Source organism: Tetrao urogallus, assembly GCF_951394365.1.
Source record: "Tetrao urogallus genome assembly, chromosome: 26".
Taxonomy (NCBI): Eukaryota; Metazoa; Chordata; class Aves; order Galliformes; family Phasianidae; genus Tetrao; species Tetrao urogallus.
The window spans coordinates 807,166-830,146 of record NC_136839.1 but is presented as its reverse complement, the minus strand read 5'-3'; the positions used below and the strand labels follow the sequence as shown (position 1 = coordinate 830,146).

Here is a 22,981-nt window from a genome sequence, read left to right as displayed (position 1 = left end):
CCTGCAGGTGTGTCAGCGTGTGCGTGCAGCTGTTTGCACGCGTGTCCGGGGGGCTGCGGTCCCCTCGGAGCTGTGCACACGGATGCACTCGCAATACACACACGCAGGCACACGCAGCGCACGCTTGTGCGACGCACAGCCGTGTAATCGGGAGGCTGCGGGAGTCGCCGTGCGGGCGGCGGGGCGGCGTGCGGGCGGAGGGGCCGCAACGGAGGGGGTTGGGGGTTGGGGGGGGTCCCTGTGCGGTGCGGGCGGCGCCGCCGCACTCGGGCGCCCCCTAGCGGCCGCGTCGGGGCGGTGCGGGGCAGTGCGGGCGGCGGGGCGGGACCCCCCCCTCTCCCACCTCCCACCCCGCACCGCCGCGCACGCGCCCCGCGCCCGGTTTGAAGGTACCCGGGGGGCGGCACTGAGAACGGCCCGGCCCTGGGGGGGGGGGGGGGTTGTGTGATGGGGGGCAGAGCCGTGAGGATACGCTGCGAGGGGTGGGGGGGGCTGCGGGGAGAGCCGAGAGGTACTGCGGGGAGAGGCTGAGGGGGTCGACGCCGTCAGGGGAGGAGAACCCGGGGGGAACCACGAGGAAAGGGCCGCGAGGAGCGGCGGAGGGGCACCGTGCGGGGGGGGCACCGCCGTCGGGCCGCGAGGAAGGGCGCTGAGCGATCCGGGCCAGACCCGCGCCGCGGGGTATGAGCGCGGGGCGGCCCCGGTTCCCCTCGGGCCCCCGCGGCCGCGCGCTGCCGTTGTGCCGGCGGAGCCGCGCCATGGCGGCGGGCGGTAGCGGAGCGGCGGCGGCGGCGCGGGGCGGCGGCGGAGGGCCGTGAGGATGCGCTCCACCACCGCCTTCCGGGCGGGCGGCGGCGAAAGGACGGGACCGGCGGGGGAGCGGGGCCCGGGGGAGCGGCGGGAGGAAGAGGAGGAGGAGGAGGAGGAGGAAGAGGGGGAGGAGGAGGAGGGCCGCCCGCCGCCCCGCAGGCCCAAGGAGCCGCCGCTGGGGGCACACAAGGGCCGGGCGGGAGGCGGCGGGGCGCCGGGGGGGGCTCCCGGGCCGCCGGCCGAGAGCTGGGCCGGGCCGGTGCCGCTGGCCGGCGGCAAGCAGGCGGGCGCGGGGGATGCCAGCGGCCGGCCGCGGTACCAGGCGGTGCTGCCCGGGCGCGGCGCGGCTCCCGCGGCCGCCAAGGAGAGCGCAGGAGCGGGGAGCGCCGAGTCGGGCCCTCCGCCGCCGCCGCCGCCTCCCGCCGAGGCCAAGTGGAGGAGCGCGGCGCGGAGGAGCGGGATGGGCGCCGGCGGCGGCTCCCCCGGGCAGGCGGCATGTCTGCGGCAGATCCTGCTGCTGCAGCTGGACCTCATCGAGCAGCAGCAGCAGCAGCTGCAGGCCAAGGAGAAGGAGATCGAGGAGCTCAAGGCCGAGCGCGACACGGTACGGCGGGGAGCTGGGGGGGGGGGGAGGGGGGGGGGGATGCGGGGTTGCCGCGGCACACGAAGGGTTAAACCCCCCGGGTTATTGCCCCTCCTCCCCCCCCAGGTAAGTCGTCCCCATGTGGCACCCAAGGGGTTAATTCCCCCCCACGGCACCCAGAGGGTTAAACCTCCCCCCCCCCCCCCCCGTACTTCATGCCCCACCCCCAAGCGTTAACGCTCCCCCAGGGACTTCGTGCCCCCCCCACTACGGGGGTTCCCCTCCCCCAGTTTCCTCCGGCCGTGCAGTGCCTCCCCCCGGATAAAACCCCGGGCATCTCCTCCTCCTCCGGTTCCCCCCCCCCCCATTACAGCACACGGGGTTAATGCCCCCCCACATTGGGATCTCTCCCCCCCCCCACCCCCCCAATGGGGTTGATTCCCCCCCCCTGGAGGGGTTGCCGCCCCCCACCCTTTAACACCCTCGCCCCAGACAAAGGCGGGTCGGTTCGCCCCCGGGCCTGGGGGGGTTGTGAGAGCCCGGGGTTACCGGCGGGGGCACAAAGGGTGGGGGCGGGGCGGGACGGCGGGGGTTAACGGGCCGCGCCCGTCGCCATGGCAGCGTGGGGGGGGGGGGGGAGGAAGGGGGGCCTTAAAGAGCCCGCGACGCCTCCCGGCCCCGCCGCCCGGGGGTTCACTTAAAGGGGCCGCGTCAGCCGCGGGGTGGGGGGGGGGCTGCGGAGCTCTGCTCCTCCTCCCCCGCGGCTGCCGCAGCCGCACAGAGCTCACGGCGAAGGCCGGGCTGGTGCTGCCGCATGGCCCCCCCCTGCTGCAGGGCCGGCACCAACCGCGGTGTGTGCGTCCCACCCCGGTGCCGTGCCCCCCACGGGTGGGAATGCCTTTCTATCTGCATTGCTTCCCGTGTGCGTTGCCCCACAGATGTGGTGCCCCCCCGAGGTGGCTGTGTTTGCAGGGCTGTGCATTTAGGAGGCACCCTGTGTTACCACTGACCCATGTGCTGCTGCTTGCCGTGGGGCTGCCGGGCTCCCGGTCCCTGTTCTGTGGTGCTCTGTGCTTCCCTCCCAGTCCCAACCCTCATCTGCATGGTCTGCAGCAGCCTAAAAATAACACCCCCCACCCCCCCGCAGCCCTTTCCCCGGGGGGGGCTCTGCAACAAAACACATCTCAGGGTGTCCCGGGGTGTTTGCCTGCGCTGCAGAGCCCTCCGAGCTGCCGATCCTCTGCGCCCAGCAGGGCTGTGAATGCAGCTTTCTAATAAAGACCGCATCTAATTATGAGCTGCGTCCTCGAGCCCTCAGAGCGCTCGGAGGGGATGCGGCAGAGTTGGAGCGACTGCCATCGCTGCTCGTCACGTGCCAGGTTTGTGAGCCGATGCCCTGCTGCAGTGGGGATGGGCAGCACTGCTGGGCGAGAAGCAGCCGGGCAGCGAGGGGCCATCTTGTGCTGCTGGGGCATCTCAGGTCGTGCATCTGCACACCTGCTGTGCCCGGCTTCCCCATCATTAGCATTACGGGGCTGCGTTGCCTGCAGCACGCAGACATCATCGCCCTGCCGTGACTGGGCGCAGTCTCTGCTCTCAGCCTCCCCTCTCCAGCTCAGGAGAGCGAGCATGAGTTAATGATGGCACTCACTGCACGTAGCAAAACCTGCAGCGTCCCACATCCTGCTGACCTTGGGGTGCGGGCGCAGCACCAGGGGTCGGGTGCCACCTAGGGGCTCCTCCTGTGCCTTGGAAGCTCTCCATTGCCCGAGTTGTAAGGTAAAAGCCAGGACAGGCACAGTTTGCTATGGTCAGGAAATAGGAAGGCACTGACTGTGGTCCTCCATGTCCTGCGATGGCTGAGCCCTTCTGCAGGCACGCTGTGGGTGCTGCAGGGTGGCTCTCACTGGAGGTATTCCCCTGCTCGCCCATCAGCATGCGTCTGAGCCGTGCTGTTTCTGTGTTCCAGCTCCTTGCGCGCATTGAGCGCATGGAAAGAAGAGTGCAGCTGGTGAAGAAGGACACCGAGAGAGAAAAACACAGGATTTTCCAGGGCTTCGAGGTGGATGAGAAGGCCGAAGCAGAGGCGTGTGAGAAACTGCCGCTGGAATGCCCGCAGGAACTGCTGGAGCCCTCGCAAACCCTGCAGCCCAAGCACTTCCCCTACGGCCGGAATGGGAAGGGGCATAAAAGGTAGAGAGTGCTGCGGGGCCGCAGGTGGGGTGTGTGGGGAAGTGTGGGGCTCAGCCAGCTGGCTGTGGGTTTCCCTTTCTCCTGCCTCTGCTCCAGCCAGGCTCGGTCTCATCGTGTTTTCCCGTTCTGTTTGCGGTCCTGCTTTTGATTAAAACCCCAGAGATGTGTGTTTGTGGTGCCTGGCGCCCACACGCCTCTCCTGCGTGTGCAAGTGCTCTTAAAAAGCGGCGGTGATGCACCTGGGAGGGAAAAGTCTTGAAGCTGTCAGTGGAGCAGCGGCGTGCAGGGCTGGCAGCTCTGGGTGCTGCAGCTCAGCATTCCTCTCTCTTGCAGGAAGCCGGCGTTTGGGAGCGCAGAGAGGAAAACGCCCGTTAAGAAATTGGTGTCTGAGTTCTCAAAGGTGAAGGGTAAAACTCTGAAGCACTCTCCGGTGAAAGAGGAGTCGAGTGGTTCTTTGTCTGAAACTGTTTGCAAACGAGAACTGCGGAGCCAAGAGACTCCAGAAAAAAACAGGTCGCTGCTGGAGACCCCGCTCAGACCCTCCGCCCCACTGAAGGGCCCCAGCAGCCACCCCAAGGAAAAGGGCTTCTTCAGCGAGATAGACGATCTGCCCTACCTTTCCACCACGGAAATGTACTTGTGTCGCTGGCATCAGCCCCCCCCATCACCGTTGCCGTTACGAGAGCCCTCCCCAAAGAAGGAGGAGACTGTAGCAAGTAAGCGATGGAGAGCCTGCAGAAGGTGTGCAGGCAGGGCTGGCAGCTGGTGGAGCGTTGCCTGCCTTGGGAGCCCTGTGCCCTTCTCCAGAGCTGGCACAGAGCAGCGTCCCGGATGCAGTGGAGATTTCGAGCAGATTGTCTGCGCTGCCTGAGTGCTCCAGGCCCTCTCTGGCTCGTGCTGCCTGTGCTGGGCAGCAGGGCAGGGGGCTCTGGGTCCCGCTCTGCACGTGTCAAACCAGCCTGGTTTCCAGCACAGCCTGTGTGCCTGTTTGAGCAAAATGTGAAGCAACTTCCTGCCTGTGGTTGGGAAATGTGTTTCTGGGGTGGTGCAGTGCAGTGTGATGTGTTTGTTCCTCGCCAGAGCGCCTGGGCAGAATCCCTGCCTCCTGCTGGGCCCTGTTCTGGGTGTTTTCCTCCTAGCCCCACAGTGCAGCCTGACTTGGGGAAGGAAAAGCCCTGAGCTCTGTGAGGTGCCCAGCACACAATGGGAACGGGGAGCTGCCAGGTTTGCTGCATTGCCAGCTGCCTGCAAAGGCTGGATAGCAAAATGTTGTGAGTGAGGAGGAGGCCTCTGCATTCCATCCCAGTGCCTCAGGTCTGCTGCGAGAGGCAGGGCAGCTTCCAGCCCTCCCCGTGCTGCCAATCCAGAGCAGCCTGGCTGGAGCCTCCTGGAGCTTGGGACTGGTGGCGTAGAGTGAGCTTGCAGTGCCTCTGTGCTGGGTTAACATCTGAACCTTCCCCTTGCAGTTCCATCTTGGAGGGACCATGTTGTGGAGCCCCTGCGAGACCCCAACCCCTCAGACATCCTGGAGGTACGTGCGAGTCACGGCTGGCCCTGTGTGTGTGGCTGAGGTTGCAGCAGCCTTCTTGTCACCATCAGAACCGATGATTGAAGGCACCTGCAGCGGGTGAGGGGGACAAATCAGTGCTGGGGGGAGCACCCATCTCCCTTTCTCTTTATGCAGAACCTCGATGACAGCGTGTTTTCCAAACGGCATGCAAAACTGGAGTTGGATGAAAAACGAAGGAAAAGGTAGGAATAAATGCAGTGCTGCAAGCGTAGCCCCCCGCTGGCCTGCATGGCTGCTGGCACCCAGCTGCAGCTCCTCACTGCCTGCGGGTCGCTGTTTTCCAGATGGGACATCCAAAGGATCAGGGAACAAAGAATTTTACAGCGACTGCAGCTCAGAATGTATAAAAGGAAAGGAATTCAGGAGTCGGAGCCTGAAGTTACCTCATTTTTCCCTGAGCCGGATGATGGTGAGTGCCTGGCAGTGCAGGGAGGGCTGACCGCCCTCTGCCGCTCTGTGACGCCGTTTCTCTCCCACAGTGGAAAGCTTGCTGATCACCCCCTACCTGCCTGTCGTTGCCTTTGGCCGCCCCTTACCCAAACTGACCCCACAGTGAGTACAAAGGGGCACTGGAGATGGGGCGTCGCGGATGGGGATGGCGCTGTGGGGTGCTGAGTGCTGGTTCTGCTTGCAGGAACTTCGAGCTGCCCTGGCTGGATGAGCGCAGCCGCTGCCGGCTGGAGGTGCAGAAGAAGCAGACCCCCCACCGGACCTGCAGGAAGTAGCAGCGCAGCGGAGCCGGGAGCTCTGTACGTTGCTGAGTCCTTGCCCTCTTTGTTCATGTTCAGGGATGGTTTTGTTCCCTCCATGCCCTGGTTTTGTTCTCTCGTTTTCTTTTCAACACGTTTCAGACTCGTCCCCGCCGCCTGTGCTTTGAGCCGGGGTTTGTCTCCCATTTGTGTTCCTCCCTCCTCGACAGCCCTGCGTGCAGCAGTGGGGTGGGAGCCTCCTGTGGGTCCCAGCGGGTCTCGGTGTCTGTGGCAGGCATGGACCGGGCCCTGCCTGTGCTCCCTGGGGAAGGGCTGTGGCGGCGCTGGCCCTGCTCTGGTGTTGGGTCAGGAAACAGCGCTGAGCAGCTGCCCGAGGCTGAAGCTTCCGTCAGCCACCGCCTTTGTGTTGTTCCCGTTGAGTGGCTGTAACGTGGTGGGAGGAGAGTTTTAAAAGGAAACGAAAACAAACTTTTTTTTCTTTTTTTTTTCCTTTTTTTTTTTTTTTTTTTTTTTTTTTTTTCCTCGTGTGTGAAATAGAAATCCTCAACGCACAACGTTGGTTCTTTTTTAATTTAAGCCTTCTGAGGGCGGCAGCGTGGCAGCGACCCGACCCCCCTCACACTGTGCCAGAAGGAGCCCCGTTCTGTGCCAGGCCGTTCCTACGGGCGCAGTGCTGGAGGGCGCTGCTCGCCGCTCCCCGCGGCTGAGCGGCAGGAAATGGGGAACAAACGTCAATTAAACGAATCGCCCCGCCCTGCCGTGCGCGTGCGGCCTGGGCCCGGCCCGGAGCCCGCCCCGTGTGCCTGGGTCGCTGTGTAAATACCCCCGGTGCTGACTCAATGCAGACATTTTGTTTGTTTGTTTGTTCTGTTTTGGGTTGTTTTGTTTTTTTTTTTTCCTTTTTTTTTTTGTTTTTTTTTTTTCAATAAAAGCGGAAAAACAACGGCTGCGTGTCGCTGCCTTCCTTCCCCCCCCCGTGACCTCCGGCCTCTGCGCCGTCTCGCGCGTGACGTCACTTCCGCCTCCGGGCCGTGCCCTCGGCGCGCGCCCGCCCCCTGCCGGGGAGCGGGAACAACCGCGGGGATCGATGGGAGGGCGCGGAGGGCGCGCCGCGTGACGTCACAGCGCGCGAGGGCCGCCGGGAGCCGTAGTCCGTTCCCGCGGTGCCCCGCGGCGCCGCCCGCCCCTGCGGTTGCCCCAAGATGGCGGACCGGCGGCGGCAGCGCGCCTCGCAGGACAGCGAGGACGACTCGGACTCGGCCGCCTCCGACAGCGGCGACTCCGCCGCCAGCCCCGCCCGCTCCCGCTCCGGCTCCGCTTCGCCGCGGCCTTCGCACCGCCCTCCGCGAGGCGCCGCCGGAGCTCTGAGCGCGGGAGCGCGGGGCCGCGGGGCCGAAAGCGCCGCCGGGGGAGGGGCGGCCAAAAGCGCTCCGCAATCCGAGTGTGTGAGTGGGGCGGGGGGGGGGCGGCGGTCCGCGTCTCTCGTGCCTCCCGGTGGTGCCGCGCGGCTCTCACGGTGTCACCGCTCCGCTGCGCCCGGCGCTGCCCGATCCTCGCGGCTCCCTGCTCGCGGGGCTCGGTTGAGCTGAGCTCCTGGGCCGGATGCTGCCCTTCACTCCCTTCTGCTAAAGCGCCTTTTTTTTCCTCTTTAGGAAAGCGAGGACGGCATCGAAGGCGATGGTGAGTAACGGCTGTGTCGCTGCGTGTGCTCACGGTGTGTGCAAAGGGAAACGGGGAAGGCGCTGCTTCCTGCAGTGCTGCGGCTGCAGTCCTGAGCATCGGCCATAATACTGCAAATGGGGGTGCAGGGGGTGCTGGTCAGCCCTCCCCAGGCCCACCTGGGTCCCCCCACGTAGAGTGGTGCTCCTCCTCAAGGGCTCTTTGTGCTGCTGTGATACCACGCTACGTGGCCATGTGGTGTATTTGCTGGTGATGGCCCAGGACCCGGTGCTGCGATCACAGGGAGCTGTGCTGCTCTTCCTGCCCTGACAATGCCTCCTTTTTCTCCCCTGCAGCTGTGCTGTCAGATTATGAAAGCGCAGAGGACTCGGAGGTAAGTCAGACTGCGTGTCCTGGTGGTGGAAGGGCTGTGTGGGGTGAATTCACCTCGTGTAGTTTTAGCACAACACTGGTTTGTGCCCTTCATTCTCATCTGCAGCAGCTGTGTCTGTCTCCAGGCTGCAGCTCGTGCGCTGTGTGCGTGTTACAGAGCTGTGCTGCGCTGCAGCCATTGGTGTGAGGGGAAAACGGGTTCTCCAGGTGCAGTTCCTCCTCCCCCGACGGTTCTGTCAGGGCAGGGCGGGTGCTGCTGCAAGGTGAATGCAGGACAAGCACGTGGTCCTGTTTCAGTCCTCAGACATCGCGTGGTGGGAGCGGAACGGCTAAGAAGGGTGTGGAAGAAGGGTGTAGGATGGCGGCTGCGTTGTAATTAGTTGAAATTAAAAGCTTAGCGCTGGGTTGGAAGCATCCCAAGGGGCATCCCTGATGTCTGTGTGTGGCACTGGGTCAGTGAGACGCCCGCATGCAGGCAGCTCTGCGCTGCGTGTGCTGGGAGAACCTCCCCTGTGTGCTGAGGGCTGTGCTGGAGGGGCAGCCTCTGCCGCAGCCCATGGCAACACACTGCCCTGCGTTCTGAGATCAGAGGCGTTCGGAGAAGCAGTCTGTTCCGAGGCAGGCTTTGTGGAGATCCTGAGGTGGGCATTGGTTTAAAAGGAAAACCGCAAACTGAGGCGGATGGAATGGAAGCTGCCGGGGCTGTGCAGTGCTGGAGAGGCCGTGCCCTGGGCAGGAAGGAGGGGGCAGCTCCCCTGGGCGACGCAACCAGGCGGTGTTGCATCACCGGGTGCCAGGATGGCTCTGTTCCTGAGCCTAAAAATAATGCCATGTCTGGGTTTCCCCGGCGTAAACAAAAGGAGCAGTTGATGTGCAAATAGGCTGTGTTGAAAGAGAAAAATAGAGCAGCCTTCTTGTTAATCACACCGGGCTATTTTTAGTGGCCATCCCAAGCTGAGCAAGGCTTGCAGGCTCCTGGAGGGTGAAACGAGGTCACGCTCCTGAGAGCAGAGAGCTTGGAGTGAGTCAGCTGGGGGACTGCAGGGAATGAGGGGCTGCAGTGGGAGAGAGGGACAGCGAGGGCCTGGCAGTGTGGCTGTCACCCCATCATGGAGCTCCCATGGGGTCCTGGGCTGCAGGAGGCACACGTGGCACTCGGGGGTGGTGAGGGGGAGCTGCTCCCAGCTCTGTGCTGGCAGCTGTGGTTGTTTGGTCTGATGTCACCAGTGGCAGCTGCTGGGGAGAGACCTTGGGCTTAATCTTTGTCTTTTCTGTAAAGATAGAGGGGTAGGGAGGACTTTGGGAGCAAATCCTGTGCTGTGAAATGGTCAGAGCTGTCAAAAGCGGAATGGGAACCGACCTGTAGGTGTGGGGACTTTGGGAAATCACCAGGAGACCCGCTGCTCCAGGTGTGTGTGTGAGTAAAGCGGGGCTCTTTCAGGCAGAGGAAGAGGATTACAGCGAGGAAGAAAGTGCCAAAGTGGAACTGAAGCAGGATAGCAATGATTCCTGTGAGTCTGCAGCAAAGGCGGAGAAAGGGGATGAGAAACTGGACTCAAAAGGTGCCGTAACCGGTGAAAGGCAAAGTGGGGACGGGCAGGTAGGTGATATCTGTGTGCTCCCTGCTCTGCGGGAGCTTCTCGCAGCGGGACTGCTGCAGTGTTAGGAGCTGTCTGATTTTGACAGGAGAGCACCGAACCTGTTGAGAATAAAGTTGGGAAAAAAGCTCCCAAGCACCTGGACGACGACGAGGATCGGAAGAACCCGGCTTACATCCCACGCAAAGGGCTCTTCTTTGAGCACGATCTCCGAGGGCAGACGCAGGAGGAGGAGGTCAGGTACGTGGCACCGCCCGGCCCCGGTGATGCTTGCAGCGCTTGTGACGTGCTGGGAAGAATCAGCAAAGAACTGTTCTGTTCTCTGGCCCAGCTGCCTGCTGGCAGTGTTCTGCAGGGACGTCTCGGCTCTTAGTTTTGTAAAAGCAGGGACTGGGCACAGTAAACACGAGTAAAGCCTGTTTCCAGTGGGCAGCTGCCGAGCAGGAGGAAGGAGAGGCGCTGCCTCCCGCCAGCATTCTGCCCTCCAAGCCTTTGCTGCGGGTTGGAGCCGCTGTCCCTGGCTTCCTCACAACCTGCCGTTCCTCCCCGTGTGCGCAGGCCGAAGGGTCGGCAGCGGAAGCTGTGGAAGGATGAAGGCCGCTGGGAGCACGACAAGTTCCGGGAGGACGAGCAGGCCCCCAAAACCAGGCAGGAGCTGATTGCTCTGTATGGCTACGACATCCGCTCCGCTCACAACCCTGACGACATCAGGCCGAGGAGGATGCGCAAACCGAGGTGAGCGGCGGGCAGAGCGCGGCCTGCTCCTCGCGGGGGGCGGCCTCAGCCCTCTGCAGCGGGCTCTAAGCGGGGCTGGGGGCTCAGTCCTGGAAGTCGTGTCCCAGAGGCTCCCCTGCCCCGGCTTTTGGTTCCAGTCCTTTGCACTGCTGTTATCCCTCAGGTTTGGGAGCCCCCAGCGAGACCCGAACTGGTCCAACGAGCGGCCCAACAAGCCCCCGCGGCACCAGGGCTCAGACGGCACTTCTGCTGCCCCACGAACCTTCACCAGCAGGAGCTCCGCGGGAACGGGGAGGATGCCCCCTCCCAGGAACTACCTGAGGGTGGGGGGCTACAAGGAAACCCGCCCAGGATACCGAGCTTCAGAAGCCGGCGTGCAGCACCCGTCCCGAAATGGTGAGCAGAGCAAACAGGAGAGCGGCTATCGAGCGAAGCGCGTGGAGCAGAGCCCACCGAGAGAGAAGTCACCAGAAGTGGAAGCAGGGCACGTCCACGGCAGCCCTCTCAAGGAGGAGGGCGCCCTGGAAAACCAGAGCGACGCCGTGCAGCCGCCGCCAGACAGACCAATAGAAAAGAAGTCTTATTCCCGGGCAAGGAGGACCAGAGTCAAAGCTGGGGACGCGGGGAAGCTGGCGGATGACGTGCCTGCCCTGGAAGCTCCCGCGACACCAAAACCCGTCCAAGCTGAGGCGTCCCCCCGCCGGCAAAGAGCAGCAACTGGGAGTCGCCAGTGGAATCCAGCTTGGATGGACTTGAGCAGGAGATGATTCAGATGAATCTGACGGAGCAGAACTGGAGCCCGGGGCAATCTCAGTTCTTACAGCCCCGGGAGCTGCGGGGTGAGTGTGTGCCAGCTGGCAGCTTGGGTGCTGCTGTCCCTGCCTGGGGTCTGCAGCCACGTAGGTGGTCAGAGCTGAGCAGCGTGATGCTGTCCCAGCTGTGGAGGGTGGTGGAGACTCACAAGGTGGAGAAAATGCAGTGGGACGACGGGAAGGGACAAAACAGAACCTAAAAATGAGGAAATTAAACGTTCTGTTGTAGGTGAGCTGGGTTAAGGCTCAGATGGGCATCAGAGCAGACTCCTTCTCCTTACCCTATTTGTTAAGAATGGGGGAAGGGTCAGTGAAGGGGAAGGGCTGTGCGGGGAGCAGGCAGCAGGAACTTGCGGAGCTGTGTGAGTCACAGCCAGGCTCAGAGCTGGAGTTCAGAGGATAAAGAGCATTATGTGTGGTTATGGGTGAGGGTGATGAGTAACTGGGCTCCTGTGGTGTGCTGCTGGGGGCAGGAGGGACCCGGCCTCCCTTCATCAACACAGGCATGCTGCAGGCTCTGAGCTGCTCTCTGGCGGTGCAGCTTGGCTGCGAATCCAGCGGTGTGGTTGCAGGAGGCCGATCTGTGCTGGGAAGTGGGCAGGCAGGCTGAGCAAAGGACCGAATTCTTGTGGGGCAGCCATTCCAGAGGTCGTGCAGACGTAATCATCAATTTGCAGAATTAAGGTTTTTACTGGGGAGAGTCAGAATCCTTCCCAAGAGAAACAAAACTGGAGCAAGGAGAAGAAAGTGACCTGCTGCTGTCCTAGGCTCTTGAGGGTTGGGTCTGTGGAAGCAGATCTTCCTGCACACAGCGGTGTGAGCAGAGCCTTGCCTTGATCGTAGACCAGAGTGGGCAGGCTGTAAACGTGCCACTAGAACAAGAGTTTGGAAGCTGCTTCACAGCTGAGATGAGGTGGTGCTGCTGGTGGCTGTGATGCTTACGCTGTCCCATGTGGACCCAGGAGCAGGGCTGAGACCAGAACCTGGATTTCGAGCGGAGGATTTCTTTCAGGCAGATGTAAAATGCACTGAACAGAGTGGATGATCGTGCAGTGACACAACAGCTTCTGGTTTGCTCTGAGATGTCTGGAATGGCAGTCAGAGAGCTGGAGTTGCTGGGAGCTTCTCACAGGGGAGGCGGCGCGGGGTCTCCTGGCGGTGGTGCGCAGCTCCCAGCACTGGTGACAGTGAGGTGGCTGAGAACAAATGCAACCCATGAGAACCAGTTTGCTTCTTCCTCAGGTATTCCCAACCATCTGCACGTGGGAACTGGGCCGCCCCCTCAGTTCAACAGGATGGAGGAAATGGTAAAGCACGTCGCTTACGGAAGCGGGGAAGCCGAGCCTTGCTTTGACCGTGGGCTGGAATAATCAGAGCGTGGCTGGGGCACCTCGGCCCTCCCCTTTCTGTGTGCCCTGGTTCTCTGTGACCCACAGAGGCTGGGGGGGCAGTGGGGGCTCCCTGCTGGGCACCGACTGCTGCTTTGTCTCCCGCAGGCAGTGCAGGGCGGCCGAGCGAAGCGCTACTCCTCGCAGCGGCAGAGACCCCCGGTGCCAGAGCCGGCCCCCCCCATGCACATCAGCATCATGGAGGGGCACTACTACGACCCACGTGAGTGACCCCCTCCTGTCCCCTGTGCTCAGGCGCTGGGGCTGAAGTTGGGCTTTGTTCCCCTTCCCTTTGTCAGGAGCAGCGCTGCTTTGTCTCTGCTGCTCTGAGCCGCCCTGCGCTGATCTCGGTGTGCAGCGTTGCTCTCCTGCCCCAGGCAGGGGCTCCAAAGGCGCTGCTTTTTTTGTGAGACGTTGAAACTGGCCAGAAATCAGAGCAGCAGGGAGGACTGCTGAACGCAGAGATGGGTTTGGAATTTATTCCAGCGTGTAAAGTGAGAGAGGAGAAATTCCCTGAGCGTTCTGCATTGTGAAGGGAATAGGAAGCTCTGCTGTGGGAGCACGCAGCATCTGGAGCTGGGTGGGCTGTGTGCTGTTCTGGTAGGAGTGGAGCTTGCAGCACTGCATTCGAGTGCAGTAACTGTAGGTGGCTGGGATCTGCGGTGCTGCAGTAGAACAAAACGTGGTGGGGGTTTTCTTACGCTCTGCTCTGTGTTGCAGTACAATTCCAGGGACCAATCTACACCCACAGTGAGAACCCGGCCCCGCTGCCGCCCCAGGGGATGATCGTGCAGCCAGAAATGCACCTCCCTCATCCAGGTGAGGAGCACGGGGCGGCCGGGCCGGCTTTGCACAGCCTCTGTCCTTTTCTGTGGCATGGAGGAGACCTGCTTCCCTCGTGCATTAGGGTTGAATTCGTATCAGTCTTCAGGGAGGAAAAACAGCCGTGCCTGGCTCTCGCATGCAGTGCAGACTGAGATCATCTCACTGCCTTGGCAGCCTCTGGCTGCACGGCCACAGTGCTGCAGGCAGCCTGGCCAGGCCCTTCCCCGGCAGCATGGTGTGGGGCTGTGCCAGCTGCCGTGCCAGGCTGGGTCTTCGTTCCCCGCCGCTCGTAGCTCAGAAGAGAAAAGCAGAAATGAGAGCTGTTGGATTGGGCTGTTCTCCATGTCGCCTGCAGAACCGTTTCCTGAAGTGGACGTGCCGATTGGGGCCGCGTCCGGTTCCCGAGCCGAGGCCGGGGGGGCCGTGTGCTCTGCTCAGAGCTTCCCCTTTCCTTTCCCCAGTGCAGGAGCTGAGCTCTGCAGGCTGTAGGAGAAGCCTCTGCCCTTCTCCCGCCTGCAGCACGGATGGCGCGGCCTGCTGCCCTCTGCCTCCACAGCAGCCCCGGCCCCACAGCGCTCTGCCCCAGCAGGACGTGGCGCTCAGCTCCTCCTTGTCGCTCTTTCAGGTTTACATCCCCACCAGCCAGCAGCCCCGATGGCAAACCCTGGCCTCTACCCCCCGCCGGTCTCCATGCCCCCAGGGCAGCCCCCGCCGCAGCAGCTGCTCGCCCCGACTTACTTCTCCCCGCCTGGAGTCATGAATTTTGGGAATCCTGGCTACCCGTACCCCCCGGGAGCGCTGCCCCCGCCGCCCCCTCCGCACCTCTATTCCAACACCCAGGTGAGCCGTGCTGCCTTTCCTTCCTGCCGGAGCCGCGGGTGCCCTGAGCCTGGGAGGGGGCTGCAGCAGCGGGGCTGCCCCCAGCGGCGGCTGTTTGCTGCCGTTTGCTTCTCTGCTGGAGGGCGGGCACCAGAAGGAACCGCCGCCACCTCTGTGCTTTGCTTAACTCGCATTTGGGGTCTCGAGTGTGGCGTGGCTGTGTTGGAGGATCCAACGCTAGAATTTTCCCCCGTCGAGCTGGGCGCCGTCCCACGGGAGGCTGGGAGCTGCTCAGCCAAAGGCATCCTGAGAACTGTTTGGATGCCCTCTGTGCACACCGGGAGCTGCCTGCTGCCGTTCCTCAGCACTGCCCGGGCAGCCCTGGCTGTGAGCAGTGCTTGCAGGGCTGGCTTTTCCCGTTCCTGGCCCGGCTCCGTGTGAGCGGGGAGCAGCGCCCGCCCCTCCCGGCGGCAGCCCGAGGTCCCCGAGGCCGCGCGAGGCGCACGGCTGACACGCAGCGGCAGGACGGAGCCCCGCAGCTTCCCGAGCTTCGCTGCTCGGATCGGAGCCGCCGCACGGGGCTGGGGGCGCGGCCCGGATCCGCTGCCGTCTGCTCCCCGCGATGCCGGTGCTGCGGCGGCAGGCGGCACTCGGTGCTGAGCGTGCCGCTCTCCGGCAGCAGGCGCAGTCCCAGGTGTTCGGGGGGGTCACGTACTACAACCCTGTCCAGCAGCAAGTGCAGCCCAAACCCTCACCGCCGCGGAGGACGTCGCAGCCCGTCACCATCAAGCCGCCGCCTCCCGAGGTACCGTCCCTCGTCCCTCGTCCCTCCCTCTGCTCGTCCCTTTCCCCGTCCCTTCTGCCCGTCTGCCTGCTGCTGTCCCCTGAGGTGTGTGTGGTGCTGCGGCCTCCCTCTCCCACCCGAAAAAAAAAATGTGTTGTTCCAAGGACGTTTTAAAATTGCCTCGTTGTTGACATGTCCCAAACCTCAGCTTCTCGTTGCAGGTGGTAAGCAGGGCTCCAGTTAATTTGAGTTTCTAAATACTTTAAATCTAACCCACGTAAAAAGTAAGTCGGAATTTGACTCTCGTTTTCTCTTTCTGCTCAGGGTAGAAAAAAAAAAAAAGCTTCAGAGGGAATAAGGCCAGCAGTGAGCTTAGGAGGCAGTGCCTGCGGTGGGAGAGCAGCGCCAGGATGCTGGCAGCACCCGGCACAGGCAGCAGCCTTCAAGGCTGCGTGGAGCCGAGAGCCGTTCCTCTGCTCTGGGGACAGGTTTCTCAGCGCAGCTCTGCTCTCTGTGTGTGCGCCCGAGTGCCACGTGTGTGTCTGGTTCCCTTTGTCGTGTGTCGCCGTGCCGCTGCGTCCCGGGTCCGGGCAGCGCTGCTCCCCTGCGCCTCCCCCAGCCGGGAAGCGCAGCCGCTGGAGATCCGCCCGAGCGTCCCTGCGGGGAGCCGGCCCTGGAGCGGGGGGGGGGGGGCGGCGGGGCGGGGGGCGGCGGGCGCAGCGCTGCGCGGTGCTGAGCCTCCGTCTCCTTTCTGCTCCCCCAGGACAGCAAAGGTGAGAAGGTGAAGGAGAGGAGCGGCACGTAGGGATGCGGCCGTGGAACCCCAGCGTCGGACCCGGCGGTTCTGCACCAGGAGGCCGCGTCCGGCTGCGATGCGGGATGCCGTCGGCTTCCGCTTTGCTCGGGGCGGTCGCCTCCGTGCCCGGACCGCCCCCCGGCTGCCGGCCCTCCTCCCCTCCCCCCTGACCCGCAGGCGGCACCGGGGTCAGTGGCCGCGAGGTCTCACCCACTTCCCCCTTCTACTGAGCCTCCCCTTCTCCCTTTCTAGGATGTTCAACTCAGCTGCTTGATTGTGGTCTCTGTTTTTATTTAAGGAATGAACCGGCTCCTTCAGTAAAGCTGATTTGTTTCTTTTGGGTATTTGGACTCCGTGTGTCTGCCGTGCCGCAGCGCGACCCCCAGCCCTGCTCCGTTCTCATCCTCAATTCTCTTTTTAAATTAGCGAGCCTATTCCTGTGGCTGTGAGAGCAGCTGAGCTTCGCGCAGAGCCTCTCTGCTGCTTTTCCGGCACGGCTGCACCCCGGGCAGCCCCGGCCGCAGCTGGAGGCTCCCAACCCGGGATGCCGTGCACGGATTTGGGCTCGCGGAGCCTCCACCCTCGCTCCGTGCACTGCGGGCTTCCTGCTGCCCGGCCCTTGGGAGGCACGGAGCTTCACGGGCACCGCGCATCTGCCCGCACAACCGGCCCGACCGGGCGCGGTGCTGCTGGAGGCGGCGCCCGGCGAGTCCCGGCGCGCCCCGCGTGGGCTGCCGCTCCGCTGCCGCCCGGCTCGGGTGCTGCTCGGTTCCCGTCGGCGCTGCTTTGGCCGTGCCCGGTGGGTCTCGGTGCCGGTGTGGGTCGCGTTTCCGAACATCGCGGCCGCGGTGGCACCGAGCGCTGAGGAAGCAGCGTTGGATCGATGCGGAGATGAGGGCGGTGCGGGACCGCGGGGCTCCAATCCCCCCCCCGGGCCGGGGCAGCGCGTGGGGGTGAGGACGGAGCGCGGCCCGTTGCCACAAGGAGGGAACCCAAGCGCCACGCAGCTCCACCCGCTCCCCCAAAGTGCTCGTGGGGCGGCTTTGGGGGCAGCAGTGGTGGGAGGGGGGCTGTGAGCCCCGTGCTGCAGGGAGGTGGGATCGTGGGGTTCTCTGCCTCCGTGCGCTCCTTCCTCCCACCCGTGGGCGCTCTGAGCGGTGCCCGGGGGCTGTGCCCCCCCCAAAGCTCCCCCCCCACCCCACGGCTGCAAATGGAGGCGCATCGGGCGGGCAGAGCCGCGGCAGCTCCCGGCTCGTTAGGAGAAATAACAGCGCATTAATTATAACAGCTCCGCGCCAGCGCTGCCCCCGTCCCCGAGCTGCAATTGGGGCAGCGCGGATTTGGGCCGCGTTCCCCGTGACCCCCCCCAACCGTGCCTCGGTTTCCCGTCCCGACCCCGCGCTGAGGGTCCGAGAGGAGCGCAACGCGGAGCCGCGCGTGGAGGGGACACGCGGGGACACGGCTGCATTCTGCCACCGCCCCCCGACTCCCCCCCCCGCGGCCGGGAGTTGCCAGGCAACGAGGGATGGAGGCGAACCGCGAACAAAGCCGCAGCGGGAACCCCCCCTCATCCTCCCCCTCGTACCCACGGGCTTTTCCCACGCCGGTTTTGGGGGGCGGGGGGGGGCGGCGTGGGATGCGCGCTGCCTGAGCGCGCCGCGCGGTGGGCGTACGGCGGAGCGCGGAGCTGCGCGGCGCTGCGGGCGGGGAGGGCCACGCGTGACCGCGACGCTCCGCCCGGGGCCGGGGGCGGGCAGGTGCCGGGCGGGGCGGGGCGGCGGCGCCGGGCCCCCCCCACTTCTCTCCGGAGCCCGAGCGCGAGCGGAGCCGCCCCCCCGCCCCGCACCGCCCCGCACCGCCCATGGCCCCGCGAGGCGCTCCGCGGCCATGAAGCCGCTGGAGAAGTTGCTGAAGAAGCCCGGCGCGCACCTGCCCGCACCGCTGCCCGCACCGCGCCGCCACAGCGCGGCCCCCCCGGAGGAGCCCCCGGGGCCGGCGGGGGGCGAAGGGCGACGGTTGGAGCTGCGTCCCCCCGAGGTCCCCCCCCCCCCGCCGCCGCCGCGGTCCCCGTCGGCGCTGTCCCCGTCGGAGCTGTCCCCGGGGGGGGACCGCGCCGCGCTCAGCCCGGAGCCGCCGCCGCCGCCCCCCCCGCGCTGCTGCTGCCGCTGCCCCCCCGCCGCGCCCGCGCCCCCCGAGCGCCTCCTGAGCGCCGTCCTCGAACGGCTGCCGGCGGGGGGGGGGGCACGGCCGGGGCTGCCGAGCAGGTATGGGGGTACGGGGAGTGCCGGGGGGGGGGGGGGGGGATGCTGCGGCACCGCCGGGTGCTGCAATGCGCGGTGCCGCGGTGCGGGGGGAGCGTGGGAGTAGAGGAACGGGGATGAGGGCGTGCGGGGGGGGCACCCGCAGAGCGGTGGCACCGCGCAGATTCCCGTTAATGTGTAACGCTTCTCTCGGCGCTCCCGTTGACCCCGAGGCGGTGGAGGGGGGGGGGGGGGGGTGCGCGTCCCTTCCGCACTGTGGGAGCCCCCCGCGGAGGTTTGCCTTCAAGTCCAACCCCCCCCCCCCAACTCCCCACGGCCGCGCTCCGGGGATGGGGCCGGGGGGGGGCCGGGGTGGGGCGCACCGAAACCGCGGAGCCCTCGGGGGGGGGCGCGCGCCGGGACTGGCAGCGTTGGCTCTGCGTGCAGCGACACGCGCGTGGGGAGCGGGGGGGGCGGCGCGGGGGGTGCGGGGATGGCGGCCCTTCAGCCGCGCGTGGTCCCTGCGGGGCACCCGGACGGTGCTGCGGAGCCGTGGGGAAACCGAGGCAGGGACGGAGGGGGCGGCGCTCGGGGGGCGGCTGGGGGGGGGAATGGGGACGCGAAGACCCGCGGGGGGATCCCGGCGCCGCCCCCACACAGCGCTCCGGAGGCGCTGCACGGCGGGCTGGGGATGCGCACCTGCCCGGACAATCCCGCACCCCCACGGCCTCAGTGCGGGGTCCGGGTCAGGCGGTGCTCGGGGGGCGTTGTGCCGCTTTCGGAGCTCCGTGCGGGGGGGGTTGCGGGGAGGGGCTGCCCCGCGGTTGTGTCCGTGGGACGGGGTCGGACGCGGAGCTGCACTGCGCGTCCAAAGGTCGCGGCCGTGGCACCGCTCCCGGCACCGCGTCCCCGTGCCTCAGTGCCCGCCCGGACGGCCCCGCTGCGGCGTCCCCCGATGTCACCGTCCCGGTGCGGCTCCGCGGTGTCTCCACGGCGCTGCGGAGCGGGAGCGGCTGTGAGTCAGCGCGGGGCTCCGCGTGGGGCGCGGGGATGGGCCCGGTGCGGGGTTTGGGGTGGAGGTGTCGTGCCCAACCCCCGCCCGACCCCCCCTCAGATTCGCTGCTGGATGACATCGTGCTCACGCATTCGCTGTTCCTGCCCACCGAGCTCTTCCTGCAGCAGCTGCACCAGCAATATCCTCGGGGCGCTGGGGGGGGACGTCGGGGGGCTGCGGGAGGGGGGGCGTAGAGATGCACGGGGGGAGTGCGAGGGTGCGATGGAGGACCTGAAGGTGGCAACGGGGGGGGGGGGAAGAGGGGAAGAAGACAGGGGTGGGGGTACCGGGAGGGGGACACGGGTGGGGTGTGACGGTGACATCAGCGTGAGCAGCGGCTGTGCCGGGGGTGACACGAGGGCGCCCGTTGGGGCGGCCGTGAGGAGGGCATCGCGGTTCCCCCCCCGCGGGTGTGAGGAGGTCCCCGTGTCCCCGCTGCTCCTTAACGCTGCCACCTTCGTGCTGGCGGGCGATGGGCCGCCCCAGCGCTGGGAGGAGGGGTCCGGGCTGCGGCGCAAGCGAGCGGTGCTGGCGGTGCTGCTGCACTTCCTCGAGACCTACAAGGGGCTGCTGCAGGAGGAGGAGAGCGCGGGGAAGGTCATCAAGGTGGGTGCAGCCCCCCTCTTCCCGCGGCCCCCCCCCCCTCCATCCACCGCCAGCCCCTAACCCCTCTCGCCCCCCAGGAGCTGTACCTGCTCATCATGAAGGACGCATCTCTGTATCACGAGCTGGAGGATGAGATCCTGAAACTGCACCAATTGGTGGAGACGGTGGAGCTGAAGTGAGTGGGATCCCCATGGAGTGCCAGGGGTCTCCGATGTGGTGATGGGAGTGCAGTACATGGAGTCCTGATGGGGTGCAGAGGGTACCTGGGGGGGGGGGGGGTGCACGGGGCGTTCTGAAGGGTTTCAGGTGGCTCCTGTGTGGTGCATGCAGTCCTGATAGGGTGCATGGGGTCCCCATGGGGTGCTTGGGGTCCTGATGGAGCACAGGGGTTGTGAGCGGGTCCCTCTTTTGTGCATGGAGTCCTATGGGGTGGAGGGGTACCCCAGGGAGTGAGGTCCCTGCGTAGAGGAAGGTGTTTCTATGGGGCGTGCGGGGTCCCCACGGGGTTTCTCTGGGACACATGGGGTTGCGACCCTCGAGAATGCCCTGCACCTGGGGCCCATCAGACCGCCCCTGTGATACCCCACCAGAGCGGGGAGGGGATCTGTGTGCGGCCCCCACCGCTCCGTTCCCCCCGGTGCCCTTTGCTGACACCACGCGGTGCCGCAGGGTCCCCGACGAGACCCCGCCCCCGAGCAAACAGGTGAAGCCGCTGTTCCGCCACTTCCGCCGCATCGATGCCTGCCTGCAGACGCGCGTGGCTTTCCGTGGCTCCGACGAGAGTGAGCGCCGTGCCCCAAACCCCCGGGGTCCCGACCGCAGTGACCCCGCCGCCCCGCCGGGGGTCCTGGCCCGCTCTGCTACCCCACGTATCCGTCTGTCCGTCCGCAGTCTTCTGCCGTGTCTACATGCCGGACCACTCGTACGTCACCATTCGCAGCCGCCTCTCGGCCTCAGTGCAGGACATCCTCACCTCCGTCACCGAGAAGCTGCAGTACTCAGAGGAGCAGAGCGCCCGCGATGATGCGCTCATCCTCGTCACCGTGGCCTCGTCCGGAGGTGGTGATGGGGCCGTGAGGGGGGAGGGGGAAGGCACGGGGTGTGGGGTGAGCGCTGACCCCCCTCCCCCACTGCGCTCTGCCTGCAGAGAAAGCCGTGCTGCAGCCCAGCGAGGAGTGCGTCTTCACCACGCTGGGCATCAACAGCCACCTCTTCGCCTGCACCCGCGATACCTTCGAGTCGCTGGTGAGCGCCGGGGGGGTCGGTGGGGCCGCAGTGAGACCCCTCCGCATCCTGCAGCCACCCCGGACCCCCCCGCGCCCCATTGCAGGTGCCGCTCCCAGAGGAGATCCAGGTGGTTCCCGGGGACAGCGAGATCCACCGCGTGGAGCCCGAGGACATCGCCAACCACCTCACCGCCTTCCACTGGGAGCTTTTCCGCTGCATCCACGAGGTTGGGGGGACGCGGGTGCCTCCCTCAGGGCTGCCCCAATGGGGGTCCCTGCGGCGCCCCCCCCCACCCCCCAACACCGCAACCTCCCCCCGCAGCTGGAGTTTGTGGATTACGTCTTCCATGGGGAGCGCGGGCGGCGCGAGACGGCCAACCTGGAGCTGCTGCTGCAGCGGTGCAGTGAGGTGCAGCACTGGGTGGGCACGGAGCTGCTGCTCTGCGAGTCGCTGGGCCGGCGGGCGCATCTGCTCAAGAAACTCATCAAGATCGCTGCCATGTGAGTGCAGAGCTGGGGGCGGCGGGGGGCCGCGGGGAGGGGGCTGCTGGGGCTCACCCACCGCCTTCAGATGTAAGCAGAACCAGGACATGCTCTCTTTCTACGCCATCGTCATCGGGCTCAACAACGCCGCCATCAGCCGCCTTCGGCTCACCTGGGAGGTGAGGGGCTGTGCGGGACCCCCCACTCCGGCCCCCCGGCCCCCCAAGCTGCTCACAGCCCCCCATGGGGTGTTGTCTTGCAGAAGCTCCCAGGGAAATTCAAGAATTTGTTTCGGAAATTTGAGAACCTGACGGTGAGGGGCAGCGCGGGGGTCTGGGGCTTCTGTGGGGGGGTCTGCTTGTAATGGGGGTGTGTGGGGGGATGCTTGTAGCATCAGGGAGCTCCGTGGATGCTCTGGAAGCAGCGGGTGGGGGTGTTCCTGGGGCTGTCTGCTCTCTGTGGATGGCTGGTTGGTGCACCCTGTGTGGGGGGAGCTGCCCACGCCCCTGACCCCCCCATCGCCCTCCCCAGGACCCCTGCAGGAACCACAAGACCTACCGGGAGGTGCTGGCCAAGATGAAGCCCCCCCTCATCCCCTTCATTCCGCTCATCCTCAAAGGTGCGGTGGGGGGACGTTCTGGGGGGGGTCCTGCTGCTTCCCATGGGGTCAGCCCTCACTTCCTTGTCTCTCTCAGATCTGACCTTCCTGCACGAAGGCAGCAAAACCCTCCTGGATGGGCTGGTCAACGTGGAGAAGCTGGTGGGTGCTATGCCCGGGGGGGGCACAGTGGGGATCCGGGGGCCCTGGGGGGTCCACAGAAACATCCCAAGGGTGAATGGGGGGGGGGTTGCAGGGTTCTGGGGGAGCTGACGGGGCTGCTGTGTGTTCCAGCACTGCATCGCCGAGAAGGTGAGGACCATCCGCAAGTACCGGAGCCGCCCGCTGTGTGAGTGGGGGCACAGATCCTGGCCCTACATCTGCTGGGGCGGGGAGGCTGTGGGATGGGGCTGCGGGATGGGGATGCGAGATCCGGGCTGGGATAGGAATGCAGGATGGGGATCCAGCATGGCAAGATGGGCTGGGAGTGGGTTACAGGATCCTCCAGGATGGGGATGGAGATGTGGATGCGGGGGTGAGATCCAAGACGGGGATCCAGGTGGAGCTGGGGCCACGGGGTTCAGGGACAGGGATCCAGGACACGGGATGAGGCCATGGGATGCGGCCAGGCTCCCCTCCTGTGGGGTTGGGGGGCACACAGCCCCACGCCATCCTCTCCTCCCTCGCCCCCCAGGCCTGGAGCTGGAGCCGTCCCCCAGCCAGCTGCAGACCAAGGCCTACGTGCGGCAGCTGCAGGTGATCGACAACCAGAACCTGCTCTTCGAGCTGTCCTACAAGCTGGAGCCCGGCGGGCAGTGAGCGGCGCCCGCCCGCACTCTGCACTTTGCCCGGGGGACCCTGGGGCCTCCCCACCCCTCGCGGGCCCCCTCTATTTTTGTATGTGTCCCCCGCTTCTGCCTGGGCCCTGGGCCCCAGAATGTGTATATTTTGTACCAAATGCGTCTTTAATTGTAAATTTATTTTTTAAGAAAAAGGAGGAAAAAAAGGATTAAAAAAAAAAAAGAAAAAAAGAGCCTGAGCGCCAATAATAGCAGTCCCGAGCACGCGTCCGGCGCGCGGGGTGACGTCGTGATGTGCG

The 22,981-nt window shown here is 65.5% G+C and overlaps 4 protein-coding genes across 4 annotated transcripts in view; all 4 read left to right on the top strand.

Annotated features, from left to right (window-relative positions):
* The window catches only part of THRA (thyroid hormone receptor alpha), a gene marked incomplete at both ends in the record, with an annotated part of 5,486 nt that extends 5,339 nt beyond the window's left edge, over positions 1–147 (top strand). The window contains one exon of the mRNA XM_079547184.1: positions 8–147. Within this exon, the coding sequence (XP_079403310.1) occupies positions 8–147 (140 nt within the window). The remainder of the gene's footprint in view (positions 1–7) is intronic.
* Positions 148–1,303: 1,156 nt separating this feature from the next.
* On the top strand, positions 1,304–5,881 carry MSL1 (MSL complex subunit 1; the record flags this gene model as incomplete). Its single annotated transcript, XM_079546965.1, is given in 9 exon segments — positions 1,304–1,414; positions 3,363–3,586; positions 3,920–4,302; positions 5,001–5,043; positions 5,045–5,117; positions 5,271–5,338; positions 5,441–5,565; positions 5,636–5,708; positions 5,791–5,881. Coding segments are annotated over 8 exon segments (1,059 nt in total). The 5' UTR covers positions 1,304–1,414; positions 3,363–3,383.
* Positions 5,882–7,068: 1,187 nt separating this feature from the next.
* Positions 7,069–15,684, top strand: CASC3 (CASC3 exon junction complex subunit; the record flags this gene model as incomplete). Its single annotated transcript, XM_079546963.1, is given in 14 exon segments — positions 7,069–7,311; positions 7,519–7,546; positions 7,882–7,919; positions 9,360–9,518; positions 9,605–9,756; positions 10,075–10,251; positions 10,415–10,946; positions 10,949–11,090; positions 12,306–12,370; positions 12,560–12,674; positions 13,172–13,270; positions 13,902–14,116; positions 14,778–14,900; positions 15,643–15,684. Coding segments are annotated over 14 exon segments (2,130 nt in total).
* A 1,878-nt stretch (positions 15,685–17,562) lies between these two features.
* On the top strand, positions 17,563–22,701 carry RAPGEFL1 (Rap guanine nucleotide exchange factor like 1; the record flags this gene model as incomplete). Its single annotated transcript, XM_079546964.1, is given in 16 exon segments — positions 17,563–17,907; positions 17,909–17,939; positions 19,030–19,108; positions 19,425–19,575; positions 19,653–19,750; positions 20,245–20,357; positions 20,467–20,634; positions 20,723–20,820; positions 20,906–21,028; positions 21,124–21,302; positions 21,373–21,463; positions 21,547–21,597; positions 21,816–21,903; positions 21,980–22,044; positions 22,177–22,231; positions 22,577–22,701. Coding segments are annotated over 16 exon segments (1,860 nt in total).
* Between the last annotated feature and the right edge of the window lie 280 nt (positions 22,702–22,981).